We start from the raw sequence: 16343 nt of genomic DNA, 5'->3' as shown, positions 1-16343 counted from the left end.
TGTAGAAACTTAATAAATATTTAACCCTCTACTAAGAGAGAGAAAACATAGGCTATAATAATAATTCTAGGTAACTAAAACCTAAAGTGAATCAGCAATGTTTTCCCTTGTGTATCAGTGTTTTTATTATACATTCATCTAATTATCTTTTCCCTTGCCTCAGTAATAAATTATTTATCTCAAATTATTAACATAGAACACAGAAATAATACAACTTTAAAGTGCTATTTCAAAAATCCAAATTATTCATGGCCTTATAATGACAATATTTATATTTTATCAACAGTTAGGCACAAAAGCATGTTGAACTGAAAGAAAAAGAAAATAACTGAATGCTTTCCTACCTGACATACTCTATGGATTCCAAAGTCTCCTTTGATCCAAAAGTATGAGAAATGCCCATAGCCCGTCTGAAATAGATATGCAGCAACCAGAACCCGCATGTGCATGTACACAGGCAAAAACTGTTGACAAAAATAGGTTAAAATATATGTTGGCCCTAACTATATTTTGAATTATCATAACTAGTACTTTTAACCAAGATAATAGATAATTGTTATCATTTGGAAATTATATCAATGATAAGATTTTTTCTCAAAAGTTAGGCATTACAGCAGGAGTTAAAAATGTAGACTTTGGAATCAGAAAGACCTTGATTCAAATTCTGGCTCTGCTATGTATTAGCTGTGTGACTTTAAGTCTGAGTTTTCTAAACTGCAAAATGAGACTTTCACCTCTTTCCTCAAAGGGTTCTTGTGAGGAATACATGATTAATATAAAAGCACTTCATAGATTTCTTCCAGTTGGAACTAAATATATGATATCAAATTATTAATCACCACTATGGATTTCACACTTTCCCAATGAAAATAAAAAACAAAAATTCCTACATATTTGGCCCTGTTAAATATAGAGACTTTAGACTCTATATTTAAATAAATAAAATGATCACATGACTACTTATAATATTTAGCAAAGCATACATATTTAAAAACATGCAAACGTAATTTAGAAATATTATTTCCCTTCACTCTTCTTTTATAGAATAATTTTATTTTATACACCTACATAAATTGTTTCATTATGACCAAGATCCTTAGACTCACTTGCCATGGTTTTTCAGAGCATCACATCTTCACTTTGAGGTTGAATAAAACATACTATATTTCTAATCTATATTTTACGGGAGTCACTGGAAATATGATCTCATTTACAAGTCCTGATTCTCAGAACTGTCATTCCACTTATCCACCAACCATTGGTCCTTTAGAAGCATATTCATGATCTCTGAAACATAACTAGTATACAATTTTTAAAAATTATCTTTTAAAGGCTTGTTCAGTGACATCTAACCCTTGCAATTTTAAGGCCATTCTTTTAGGGATAATTACTAAATCTACATAAATATTTTTTGGCTTCTATTGTATAGACTCATCTGATCACCTTCGTAATTATCCACCATTAACACTTATTATAAAGTCACTTTGGTTAACATATGTCTTCCCCAACTGCTGTTTAAGCAGACACCTTAAACAGACTTTCTAAGGCCCTGGACGTATGCATTCTTTGTACACATCCTTGAATGCACCTTGAACACATCCTGTTCTTTTCTGGGGGATAGTATTTTTTTCTGGAGAGAAAAAACCCTGAATCTGTAATAGTTCATAAATTCTTTAACACAGCCACGACTTGAGCCAAAGTGTTAGTTCTCTGTCTCCTAAATGGGCCCTCTTGTGTTTCCTTGTCACCGCTCCTTGGTTTACCTGTTTCTTCTATCCTGGAATGTTCCTCCAACCACATTTTGCTTATTCAAATTCTATTCTATTTCAGAGCCATGTTTGAAATTCCCAATTGCTGATGAATGTTATTTCTTCTTCCTCTGAGCTGCTAGACTACCAACAATCTATACACCAGAGTTTTTATTTATTGCTCTTCATCATTAGTTCTTTTTAAATGTTTTATGTCATCATTAGATCAGAAATTTTCAATGAAGGTGTAACATAGTAGAATCACAGGGATGAAGGTGGAAAATGTACTGCTGAAATAACCTCAGGAGTTATCTAATCTAAACCTGTGCCCTTACTTCATTCTTGAATGTTCTCTAAAATATTTTCTTCAAGTATCTGAGCACTTTTTAGTAGTACAAAACATACAAATTCCAAAGACAATCCATTCCAGTTTTAGACAGTCCTTAACTGCTATACAGTTGCTTTTCATGAAAAGTTGAAATCTAACTCTGTGTACAACTACCAACTTCAGTCCTCTAGGGCAGTGCTGTGGAATAGAAATAAAACTGAGCCACACAGTAAATTTTTAATGTGGCCACCAGAACATTTAAAAACTTAAAAGAAACAAGTGAAACTGATTTTAATCAGTACACTTTACTTAACTCAATATATCTAAAATATTATCATTCCAACGTGTAAATATTTTATATTATTTTTATACTAAGTTTTTAAAGTTAGCATGCATTTATCCTAATTAATCATACTTAATCTGGTTCGTGTTTCACTTTACGTAGTTTAGCATTTATGTAGTTTCCGACTGGCTACATTTCAAGTGCTCAACAGTCACCTGTGGCTAGTGGTTACCATGATGAAGAGTCTAGCCTGGAGCCATATGCACAGGCCTAATCACTCTTACATCTAATAGTTCTACAAATATTTAAAAAACAGATGTCAAACCCAGGCTAACCATTACTAGTTACTTTAACCACTCTCCATAAAACATGCTTTTTAATTCCCTTCAAGACTGGGGCTAGGCCTACAAAGGTAGGAGGTGGTTCTTATATTTCAACAGTAAAACAATTCATTTAAATGCAATTAAAAGCTATCACAACAATTTGCCAACTTCCTGAAAATGCTGGATTATTACAAATTTCATGTTAATAATTATTACAAATTTCATGTAATATCTCAACTTTTTATTTTAGGATATTTTAAACAGAAAAGTTGCAAGAATAGTACAATGGATATCTATATACATATTATGCTGAACCGTTTAAAAGTATATTGCAGACCACATGACATAATCCCTAAATCTTTTAGCAAGTATCTCCTAAGTAGAAAAAAATACCTGACCATAATTTCATTATCATTCCCAAGAAGTTTAATATGAATATATAATGGTATCTACTGTACAATGTATACTCAAATTTCCCTGACTGTCCCAGAAATATACCTTATGATTTAAAAATATATTTTTTTATTTAGGAACCTTGAATCAATGATCACACATAGCACTTAGTTATCATTCTTTTTTAGTCGATTTTAATTTAAACTGTATTTCTTTTCATCTTTTACTGAGTCAAGTATTACTTACAAAAAAATTTTAGGTATAAAAATATATTTGAAATTCCAACTTTATTAAAATGAATAGCTAGGCTGACTTCTGGTTCTGTTCTTTTTCTAGTCCCACAAATTTTCCCTCAAGACCTTTGATTCAGGTCCCTTCATAAAAGTTATTTACAAATTCTGAAAAGAAAACTTCCACAATGGAACACAAAATCATCCACTGTCTGTAACTACCTTTCTGTACTTTCCATATTAAATTCATAGTATTTTATCCATTTTAGATATAAATTATGTCTTAAAAGAATGTTTACACCAGGAATTGCAATCTGCCAGACCATCTGCATTAGTTTAAGAATTTTTTGTTAATTTTTGAGATAGTACCTATTTTAGTATAAAACATGGCACAACTAAAGTTTGATATATTTTACTCAAAATAAAAAACATTAAGATTAGGTAATTAAAATAATCGTGGCTGTTAAAATAAGTTTTTAATTAAGGGAATCCCTTAAATATCCAAGAATCAAGTCCCAAAATATGTTAAAACCCACCCTAATAGTGCTTTGCTTGGTGTAGATACAGGTAATTTCTAACCACAAAAGCCTACAGTATAAAGCACAAGGATATGTAAATTAATCATAACAAGTGATCTGTTAATGAAAAGTATGTCTTTACAGAACAGGGATTTTTAAACAATTGTCATTTAGGATGTATTGGGATGTAGTCTAAGATGTATTAGAATGCTAGCTTGGCAAATGATTATAACAGAATGCCAAATTGCTTGCATCCATTTATGATCCAATCCCTTCTGGAATCACTGAATTGAGGAACTTAATCTGCCATTAATTCTTTCCATCTGATTTTTTTTACACCATTATCACCTTTTAATATGTCAGCAATTAATTATGTCTCTAAGTGGCATTTTCTTAAAACCCTTTTTTCCCTCTCAAATTAATTTAATCTTTATTCATATGTCAAGAGATATTTCTAGGATTCAATATGCATCTCTACTTACTTTTTTAGAGAATTTGCCAAATTTATCCTATAAATTCTGAACTGGGCTTATACACTTTTACTATCTTCATCTCTCCTTGCCTTGGATCTCTTTGACTGTCCTGGCTCTCCCATGGCTACATGAATTCAATAGGTCCCTTCAGCTTCAGTGTTACAGGAATTTCACTGCTGCCACAAATACACATATCATAGTCATATAATTTCAGTAAAAAGAAAAATTCATTCTCTGCCTTTTGCCCTTCAAACAAACCACTCTTAAAATCATCAACTTTTAAAGACAGTAGACTTAATAAAAAATAACATTTTCAAGTTGTTAGAGATATCTGAAAAACCCCAGCATTATTTACCTTCTTAACTGCTGCTATGAAAATTTTAAAATACTCCTTTCTGAGCAACAGTCCCGTCACCTTAGTTTATCATTGATTCAGATACTGTTTAAAGATGTGTGCTTTATATAAACAGCACAACAAAAAAAAACAATTCAGTAGTTCCCAAATAAGAAATGTTTCTTAAATTTTTAAAACATATTTTACAGAAATCAGTTTGTATCTTCACTATAAAAGCTTATGTGAAAAGTGGTTATCAGACACCTAGGTTCACCCTAGCTAAACCTAGCTAAAATGTTACAACTGATATATTTATTTTCTACCCATGACAAATCCAAGATGTTCCCAGACCATAAGAATCTTAGGGAGAGGAAAAAATGAATTTACCCAGGTACAGAAGGCACCGGGTGAGCAAAGGAAGGATCCCTATCTCACAGGGAAGATAATACTTAGGAAGTGTGGTACCTCCGACATGGTCGACAACAGCAGGCCATCAGTACCTTAGTTCTCTGAACGCTGGGGCAAGAGTTCTAAGTTTCTTAAACTTTAAAACTGTAAAGATAGTTGGTCAAACTTCCTAAAATATGGTGAAGGGTAGAATATAAAATATAATCAACTAATTTGATTTCCTTTGAGAGTAACTTGCCTATTCCAAATCTTTTGCAATTAAGTGTCATCTACAAAGACTATTAATAACTAAATTAGTTGTTCAACAGGGTGGGATGAAATAATGCCCTTAGATTATCAGCTGTTTCTACTACATTAAAATTAAGGCCAAGTAAATACAAATAAATTATTGCCCTCCCTTTTAAAAAAGTGATTTTGCTTTTAAAACTACACATTCATGGAGTCAGGTGTAGAAGAATGGGAAGGCAGAAAGATTGGGTTGGAAATGAGAAGGGTCTCTAAATGGTGAGAATATAAAACAAAGGAGTTGGTACCCTTAAAGAAACATTAAAGTGACATTATTTCCTATATTTTCTGAACTTCAAATTACTTACTGTACTTGCTCCAGAGATATGATAAATCAAAATCACAAGCTGCATCCAGCCTTTCCATTCATCTGTTTGTTCTCTATTTAATACTTTAGTCTGTGTAAAAAACCAAAATGTTTTAAAATTCACCATGAAGCTATTATTTGGACAGTTTATACTAAGTATGTTAAAATTACTCTTATAGGATATAAAGCTAATGCTTTTGTTAAAAGAAACTTGGGGGGAAAAAACTATTAAGATGATCATTTTATTTCTTGATAAAAGATATAATAAACTATTTAAAACATAAAATGAATTTGAAAACTAACATTTTAAATAGTACTTAAGTTGATACTTATGGTTTTATGTTAAGATTACATTTAAAGTATGACAGATGTATTTCTAAATCTAAAAAAATGGCTTTTTATAATTTTAAGAAAATCTTAGGATCACAGTTAGAAAAGATCTTATAGTTCTTACACTTTATTGTGGGGGAAAAAAAAGCTCTATTATTATAGCTTATTTTCCCTAGAATATTCTGACTGAGATGAAGAACCAATTAATCATTCTCAAATAATAGTTATTTCTTACAATAGAACTTATTAATTCAAATAAATCATACCTTGTAATGGAATTACACTAACATTCAGAGCAATTACAGCAATGCTAAAATAGGAAATTCAGATAGTATAAACAGTGCCCACATTATTATGCAGGTTCTAATTTCTGTGTACATATGTCTCACTATAAATATAAATGTTTGTGCACAGGCATTTATTAATGCAATTATCTATTTTTGCTTTACAGAAGATAACAGTGAGTAATGTTTAAAGACCATTATAAAATTGGAAGCTGCTACACTTTCTCCATCTCTATGCAGGCAAAAAAAACACTAAGCATGACATCTTTTTCACAGGTCATTATTTTCCAACTTTTCAACAATCTTCACAAAACTCTTTGAACTTCCTCCAAACTGTTTCAAAACAGCAACAGAGTCCACTAAGTGAAGTACAGCCACAATATCCATTTGTCCTCTCCTATATAACATGCTTGTATATTCTGGCCTAATAAATGATACTATTTTTAATCTAGAGTTTGTAATGAGATAAAGATAACATGAAGTAAAAAAGAAAACAACTCTTACCTCTTTAGTATTTTCATTATAAAATACTCCCAAAACCAAGATATAGATAATTGGAATAAAGAAAGTTGAATGTGTATAAAATTTGTTTTCCTTCATAAATAGATTTGCACGGTCACACATATAGAAATAAGCCATAATCAGGCCAAGTTTGCACAAAGATTGTAAAAGTATTTCTAACGGAGATACAGGGGTATTGATAATATTTTTCTTTTCCTCTCCACTTTCCAAATCAGTACATGGCTTATTCTTCCGATGAGCATTACGATGAATTATATAAAAAATTAAATATCCGATAATAGATAAGGAGAAAAAACAAGCAGCTAGCTTCTGCATGAGCGTCAGAGGAGGCAGAGGTTGGCAACAGGAACCATCTACTGGCTTCAGGATCTTATTGCAATACACGTTCATAAGGATCATTGCATTCTGTGAACAAATCAAGTTATTTGGTCATTATCTTGTCAGTAATGTGTTTCATATTAGATTTTCTCCTGTGAATACTACTGACTTTTCAGCACTGAAACCAAAATGCTTTTGTACTTTTTGCTACCAATTCCCAACCACTCATGCAAATAATGCTATTCCTTCAATCTGTAATAGCTAATACAGGGCTTTTCAAACTTCTTGGGCTATGATCTATAATAAAAATTCATTTTATAATGTGACCCAGACACATATACAGGAAACAATACCTATCCTTACTACTTACAATGTACTCTGACATTTTTCTATTTTTTTCTTTCTTCTTTTTTTAAGAAAAAATACTGATTTCATGGCTGCTAATGGGCTGTGGCCTTCGGTTAAAAAAAAAAGAGTGACAGGTGTCAAAGACCAAAGAACTTTAATTAGCAGACTTTCAATACAGAAGATACCAAGATACTTAAGATACAATTCCAGTTTTTAGATGTACAAAAAGAATGTAAAACAACTGCCACAAAATAATCGATTCTTACCTAACAATATTCATAATATGACTTTCATTTGGTCTACAGTTTATGAACCACTTAGAATTCTACAATTTTAAGACTTCTAATGTTAAATAAAATGCAGCATCTTGAACAGGGTTTCATTACAATAAAAATATTCTAGGCCAGCTGTCAAGATTCTGTCTAGTTGAAGATTTGGTCAAATCTAGTTTTATAAAAACTTTATAGTTCAGACATCTTTTTGGAACTCTAAGATGATTATATTATTTAAGCCTAAGCCCCTTAAAGGTATATGGAGAATCATGTGTGGATATATACACACATGCATTTTTCTGAAGGAGAGGAACGTAACCATTGCTTTTTAGTGAATACTCAAAGGGACTATATGATCCTCAAAATGGTTAGGAATCACTGCTTTATAAGAAAACAATAACTCTAAATAATATCTGTTGCACAATCTGTGAAAATTCATAATTATGCAGTTCTCTTTCATATTTAACTTAACATCCCTTTCCATCTGTCAATCTGGATTTTTTTTAAGTGTTTACTATGTACCTTGAATAGTGTTTTGGGTATAAAAACTATAAGAAAATAATCAAAATTATTCTACATATTAAAAAATATATTCTTCATAGAAGCTTAATCTTGTCAGTTTAAGGCAAGAACATAAAACTGTAGTTTTCAAATATGAGTACTCTGAGAACTTATAAGCTTCTTGATTAGACAAGGTATAGTAAAAGTGACTAGCGCTCAAAAAATGAAGTTTCATTTCTTCCTTCCGGTAACTTCTTTCCCTCTTAGAATATCAAAACCTGTCATATATATACAGCTACGGGATGAAACCAAAATTATTTCTAAATGTATGTTTAGATAGAATAACTACAAGTAATTAAGATTACAATAAAATAATTTATTACCATTTATAGTGACATATAATTACTATACAATTAGATATTACAGTCTCTATCTATTGATGGATACAAGAATTCTTACAGTTTCTCTGCTTGATTCTGGAAGATGTAAGCCATCCAAAGATTCCATGATGGTTTCTTGAGCAATTAATTTGGAAACACTGAACATCTTAACATTTGATTTAGAATTTCTGGTGCTACTATTCAAAATACTGACTGCAGCTTCATTGTAGGCATCTATCTTCTCATTAGTAATCATTTTCCTATTTTCACTTAATAGATCTTCATAAACAGGATCTGCACACAAAACACATTATTAAAAAAACAAATGATGCTGGGAATGTTGGACAGGTACATGCAAAGTAATGAAACTAGATCACCTTCTTACACCATACACAAGAATAAACTCAAAATGGATTAGTTAAATGTTAGACTCAAAACCAAAAAAATCCTAAAAGAAAACACAGGCAGTGAAATCTTGGATGTTTCTCATAGCAATATTTTTCTGATATATCTCCTTGGGCAAGGGAAACAAAAGAAAAAATAAACAAGTTTGTGCACAGCAAAGGAAACCATCAACAAAATGAAAAGACAACCCATCGAATGATACATTTGATAAAGGGGTTAATATCCAAAAATTATAAAGAACTTAAAAAACTCAACACCAAAAAAACCCACAAAAACGATCTAATCTAAAAATGGGCAGAGGACATAGATACTTCTCCAAAGAGGACATACGGATAGTCAATAGACACATGAAAAGATGCTCAATGTCACTAATCATCAGAGAGTGCAAATTGAAACCAAAATAATATATCACTTCACACATGTCAACAAATCAACAAATAAATGTTGGCGAGGATGTAAAGAAAAGGGAACCCTCATGCACTGTTGGTGGGAATGAAGACTGGTGCAGCCACTGTGGAAAGTAGTACAAAGTTACCTCAAAAAATTAAAAATGGAACTGCCTGATAACCCAGTGATTCTGCTTCTGGGCATTTACCTGAAGAAACTGGAAACACTAATTTGAAAGAATATATGAACTCCTATGTTCACTGCAGCGTTATTTACAATAGCCAAGATTTGGAAGCAGCCCAAGTGCCCATCAGTAGATAAGTGGATACAAAAGCTATGGTACATTACACAATAGAATACTACTCGGCAATAAAAAAGAAAGAAAGCTTACATTTTGCAACAGTGTAGATGGACCTGGAGAGCATTTTACTATGTGAAATAAGCCAGTGAGAGAAAGACAAGTACCATATGATTTCACTCATATGTGGAATCTAATGAATAAAATGAACTAACAAGCAAAATAGAGACAGACTCACAGATAGAGAGCAGGCTCACAGCTATCAGGGGAGGGGGTTGATGGGGGTAGAGGGATTGAGCAAATAAGAAAACAAAGAGAGAAAACTCATGGAGAGGCACAACAGTGTGGTAGCTGCTGGCGGAGGGAATGGAGGGGGTGGAAGAGGGTTTAGTGGGGATACACAGATGGTGATGGAGACTTGACGGGCTGGTGAACACACAATACAGTATACAGCTGATGTGTTGTCATGCACCTGAAACCTGTATAATTTTGTTAATCAGAGGCACCCCAATAAATTCAATAAAAAAGGAAAAAACACATTTAAAAAACTTCTTATTGGTAGAAATTGTGATCATGCAAGTTAGCAGATTGCATTTCATATTCTATTGTTAAAGTTCAGAGGATTCCAGGCACCTAGTATTCATTTTAAAGTAAAGCTGGCCAAGATTTGCAATAGATTTATCTTATATTCAATTTTTTAATTAATAAATCAATATTGTCCTCATTTTTATGTTCTAGCATGTCTTAAGAGTTTAAAGTTTTTGGATGCTGGGTTATACCGGGTAATGGGAATTTAAAACTGGGTTGTAGGAGACTGCTAATGCAGCCAGTCTCTTTTTCCTTCTGTCACTGCTTAATTTGCAAACTTTGTTCACATAATTAAGAGGTTGTATTATTGAGGATCAAGGTCTCATAAATAATTTAAATTTAAATTTCTCATTTTAGTGAGAGAAAGGTTAACAATGAGTCTCTAAATAGAGATTGTGGAATAGATTATCACCAGTCCTTTTATTCCTCTCAGCTTGACACTTAACTTGAAAATAATCATAAGAGTTTCTGACAAACAACTTGAATTGCTAAAAAACCCAAAGCATTTCACATTGTGCTAGGCATTAAATAATGGACATTCAATAAACTCCTGAAATGAGTTGATCTAATGTCAACTTTCTCTTAAAGAATTTCATTACCAAGTATAAACTAGGTGGTATGAATTTAAATATATTCTGTCAATTCCAAATAGTATTTACTTCCAATGACTGTAATATTATGAAACAGACTTAGTAATTTTTTCCCTATATTTCTCAATTGCAATAAGTATACTTTGTAAGAAGTAAAAAATCGGAGGCAAACATCTCATTTGCCTTTAGAATGTATTCTCTTTGTTATATTCTACAGCCATTCTGCCTGCTGAGGCTCCTTGGAGAGTATTTTTATTTATTTATTACTTATTTTTAACTTATTATATTTCTTAGTCTGTCTATTCCTTAAGTTGAAAAGAGGAAAGCAAATAACTAAAATTTATTCTAATTTTGCAAACCTTATTTTAAAATTTATTCTCATAAAGCAATAACTTTGCTTCTTGAAATAGGAGATAATAAAATCCCATGACTCAAAATATATACAAAATGACATTTTTTCATTACTCATCCCTTACCTTGTAAGACCCAATAAACATCACTAGTCTTTGCCAATTTTTCTAAAAGTGGTGCTATGGAGGTAATGTTCATTTTATACTGGGAAAGTGCTTCACTGCTGCCGTTGTGAATCTTGATAGACCACTAAGAAGTAAAAATTAAGCATTAATTCACTACTCACCACTGAGAAATTAAGGTATGTAATTTACTCTATTGTAACAAAGGTTATTATTTTAAAATAATTTCCATATTTATTCAATATTAGAATAAATTATGGTCACATTATTTCATAAAATATATGAAGGTAGAAAAAGCTGATATAAAATTAGACTGTCAATGTATAACATTCAAGAAGAATATCATTTTAGATATAAAATAATATTGACATTTAACACCAAATTTTCTAAGTTCATCCATATCTTTTTATTAAAATTCATCAGTCTCATTAATTAGAATAGAAATAGGAATTAAAATATAAGTACAATCAAGAATCTATTTAACATAAGTTAACTTTTTCTTAGCACAGACGTGCTAAGAAAGTTTGAAAAGTAAATCACTATATTAAGAATACAGATAATAACTTACTGTGGCAGCTCCAGCTACAATCACATGGGGTTTTGCAACAGAATCCTAAAGAAAGAAAAATCTTTATAATAGTGTTGTATCTAGCTCAGTGAATTAATACAAGTAACATGACTTAATTCTTTCCCTTATATTTAAGTTCTTCCTCCTTTTAAACACATTTTAATTTTCTAGAGTTTCCTACTGAATTCTTGTTATAACAAGATGGATAACCAATGCCTTTTATACAGGATGGCATGAGGCTTGTATGGTTAATTCTTTGGTGTTCCTTACCAAAAAACAAACAAATAAAAATGCTACTGAAATCTAACATGGCCTAATATTATTCTGAATGATGAGTAAACTGATCAAGAGTAAAGCTCTAGTATATTTTGCCAGTCAATTAAAAAGTATTCATGGAATATGCAGTTTAAGTGTTAAATAAAATATAAGATAGTATCCTAAAGAAGCAATCTTTTGGGAAAGCCAAATCCAATATGTATTTAACAAAATAAACTGATAATTATTATAGACCACAACGTGGGGGGAAAAACAAGGAGAAGTTTGGTAGAAATCTTCACCAAATGCAAATTGTACTCTTAATTAAACTACCAATTATGTAGTACTTTCTCTTAAATTAGCTTATTTTAATAGATTCTTGCACCTGCGAGATAATACAGGAAACTACAGCACGTCTGAAAGGACAAGGGCACAGGCTCAGGAAGGCTGAGAGGGTGCTGCTGGAGCTAGCAGGGCAAAGCCAGAGGCTGCCTTCTGACTCCTGAACTCAATGCACTTTCTACAACACAGAAGACTTGATATTACAATCATGTGCATAAGGAACAATTAAAAATAAGAAAATAGAAAAACATCTGACCCACATATAAAAATGAGTGTCTCATTATAAAGGTAATATATACTTTCACAGAAAACTATGAAAGCAGACAAAAATAAAATTAACCTATTTTCCTTCAGAAATATTTCTGTTTCCAGTCTAGCACCCTAAACAACCTTGCTGAGTCTGTATTTTTGTTTTATAAGATATGTATAATATCTTCCTGCCTGTCTCATGAGTGGCAAGAATCTATATTAAAATGGGCTAATTTAAGAGAAAAGTATTTAGTGCTTCATTTTACAATGTTATTTTACTATAACTTTTTCCCTCACTCCTAGGTGGCTCCTTTTGTCACTGTTCACAGTGATTATCCCAAATCATATTTTCTTTATACTGGTCCCTTTTTCCTCCCCCTCATTTTCTGCATAAAGTCTAATTCTCAAATTTCAAAGAGAAAATAGACTTCATCTAGCTGTATGTTCTTGCCTTCCTCCATTCTTACAACTTCACCCATATACTCACCCAGCCTATCTTCTTGTGACAAGAGAGTCAAGAAAATATGTCCCAATTCCTTCTAACGGCTAACCCTTTACTCTGTGTCTACACCCCCTTCCTTTTTACTTCTGGGACTGTATCCTCACATGACTTCCTTTCACTCTCCTACTATCAATTTCATCCCCTTCTCCCCTCTTCTGCTGTCCCTCAATCTATCATCTTTTTCCTCAAAAAATTTTCCTTCAACCTTGCCTCACTCTCATATTCTTTCCCCTCACACCCTTAACCAACAGATTACTCAAAAGAGCCTTCTGCCTTCACTATGCAACTTCTTTCTCTCTCATCTATGCCTCAATTTACCACGTTCTGACTTGGGGCGTTACCACCCATTAAGGAACTCTGGATTGCCAAATCCTGTGCCTGTGTTCTACCCTACCTAGCTCCTAAAGTGACACCACTCATCGTCCACTTCTTCAAACTCTTTCCTGAGTTACATGACAGGTATTCTCTGGCTTTACCTCCACCCCTTTCACTGCCCCCTCTCAGAATCTTTTGGATAGTTTCATTCCTAAACTCTATTCTTTAATTTCTAAACTCTCTGCCTATTAAATTTCTTCCATTCAAGTAACTTCAAATACCACCTCACTCAAGACTCCCCAAATCCATCTAAGTAGCTCAGACTTCTTAATGACTACCATTCCACCTACAGAATTAAATTCAAATTGCTGCATTTTTCACAGTGTCGCCTAATTCCCACGGCTACCCCACTATATCTCATTATTCTCCTTTTAAAACTATCAATGGTTCTCCACTACCTTCAAAATAAATTCAACCCAATACTTTATTTTTAGAAAATACACACTGAAATATTTAGAAGTAATCAAAAACAGGTAAAGTAAATCTATACCCCATGAAATATAGCTAAGGATATTATTAATAATCTAGTGTCTGCTTAACTCATCTCTTATAAACTCTCTTCTAAAATGAAGCACATTGATATTAACACCTAAAACCAAACATAAATTCACTGAGCTACAGCAGTTACAGAAATAGCCTTAGGGATAGAATGGGGGTAGCAGAGATACTGAATCAAAATACTTTATTTTGTCAGTAAAGTGATAGAATCAATCCAGCACAGCTTAGTTTCTATCAAGAAGGTTGTATAAAGTATAGGAGAGTGAGACAGCTGAGTAAGGGGAGAAAAACAAGGGATGGTCATAAACTTTTAAAATTTGGTTGTGCAAGCCAATAGATGTTGTGCTCTCACATCGATGTTTCTCTCTCCCTTTCTTCTTCTCTCTCTAAAAATCAATAAAATATTCTTTAAAATAAAATAAATAAAATTTGGTTGCACAAAACCAGAAAGAGCTATAATTTCAATACATACCTCAGTCCACACTTTAATACACTGTTTCATAGAACCATTAACTTCTGGATGCCACAAAAAATCCTAAGAGAAATGTAGGAGGAAAAAAAAGGTCAAAGAAACTTTTATATCCACCATTCAAAATAAGGCTTAAGGTATCTCTTATAGAGCACATAAAAGTAAACCACCACAAACCACCACCTCATTGGTTGCCAGAGGGGCAGGAAGTTGGGAGACTGGGTGAAAGACGTGAAGGGATTAAGAAGTGCAAAATGGTAGAAACAAAATAGTCACAGGGATGTAAATACAGCATATGGAAGGAATACAGGCAATAATATTATAATAACTATGTATGGTGCTAGGTGGATACTGGGAATATTGGGGGGAACACAGTGTAAAGTATATGATTGTCTGACTACTATGGTGTACACCTGAAACCAATACGAAATAATAGTGAAAGTAAATTGTAATAGAAAAAAAATTACTAAAAACTTGTATTAAAATAAATGTACCATAAGACAAAGCTCAAAAACTAAAGCCAAATGCATATTATTTAAAAGATACGTACAACACATATAATTCATTTCCTAATTAAATCTATCTCAAGCTACAAAAAAATTCAAAAACCCAAAAAACAAAAACCACCACCTTGTCTATGTCACTTCATCTCCCATCTCAATTCAGCAAGCATTTCACAATAGTTTTCCCTGTATCCACTTCTGCTTTTCTCTAAACTATTTTCTACATTTTAGTCAGAGGGATCTTTCAGAAATTTAAAATCTGACCTTGCCCCATCCCTGCTTAAATATTCCAGGAATTTCAAGTGCCCTCAAAACAGATTCTGGTCCTTAAAGTTGCTAAGAAGGTGCAGGATGACCTGGCCCCTGCCTAGACATTGTGCCTTTTCTCCTGCCACCTTCCCCCTTGCTCCATGTACCCTTTCGGTTCTCATTCAGCTCCTGGAATGCTCTATGTGCTCATTTTCTCTAGGACTTTGCATGTACTGTTCCTTCTGCCTAAAAGGCTAATAGTCTTCCACTGAGCCTGACAAGCTCTTACTAATCTTTGAGGCCTCAGTTAAAACATCACTTCCTCAAGGAGGAAAACTACTTTTCATTTCTTGCTCTGTACATTTCTAATGCCCCACTTTTTCCCCTTTGCCATCCTTACCCCACATTTATTTGTATGTAAAGGACTATAATGATTTGCAAGTTCCATTAGGTCTAGGATATTGTTTTCTTGATCCTCACTGTATTCTCGGTATCTAGAAGTCACTGAGACTGGGAATTTAAAAATTTATATATATATGCTTTGATGGACATTAATCTTGAACAAATACTGGTTTCAAATTAATGTATAAAATTATTTTTTCCTGGATAAAAATCTGAGAGACCAAATTTTCTATTTTATTACACAAAGCAGTGCACACAAACATTTATTTTACTATTATATACTCTCAATACACTGAAATATATTTAGTACATACAAAGTATTAGCTGATCTGTAAATAAGTTAACCAATAAATATAGTTTTGATATAACACTTAGCTTACTATTACATGAACTTACCACTTTAACTGATGCAATCTTGTCTTCAAAAGGAATGTTTTCATGCTGCCATAAAAAAGGATACAACAGAGCAATATTAGTGTATAAATTTTATGTAAATAATTCTCCCTTTAGCTGTTTTTGGTTTATTTATGCATCATATCTCAGTTCTCTATATTCAACCTGAAGGAGAAAAGACCTGCATGAATACCAAAAAGTCAGTGACACTA

General features: G+C 32.4%; 1 protein-coding gene across 1 annotated transcript in view; it reads right to left on the bottom strand.

Annotated features, from left to right (window-relative positions):
* CASD1 (CAS1 domain containing 1) overlaps window positions 1-16343 on the bottom strand; it is a 43907-nt gene that overhangs the window by 10629 nt on the left and 16935 nt on the right. Inside the window, exons 4-11 of the mRNA XM_081147256.1 lie at window positions 16135-16179; window positions 14588-14650; window positions 11895-11939; window positions 11330-11453; window positions 8665-8879; window positions 6749-7171; window positions 5632-5721; window positions 345-464 (exon numbers count right to left, since the gene is read on the bottom strand). Of these exons, the coding sequence (XP_081003382.1) occupies window positions 345-464; window positions 5632-5721; window positions 6749-7171; window positions 8665-8879; window positions 11330-11453; window positions 11895-11939; window positions 14588-14650; window positions 16135-16179 (1125 nt within the window). The remainder of the gene's footprint in view (window positions 1-344; window positions 465-5631; window positions 5722-6748; window positions 7172-8664; window positions 8880-11329; window positions 11454-11894; window positions 11940-14587; window positions 14651-16134; window positions 16180-16343) is intronic.

The sequence above is a fragment of the Miniopterus schreibersii genome, assembly GCF_964146895.1.
Source record: "Miniopterus schreibersii genome assembly, chromosome: 9".
Taxonomy (NCBI): Eukaryota; Metazoa; Chordata; class Mammalia; order Chiroptera; family Miniopteridae; genus Miniopterus; species Miniopterus schreibersii.
This window is presented reverse-complemented; position numbering and strand designations above follow the sequence as displayed.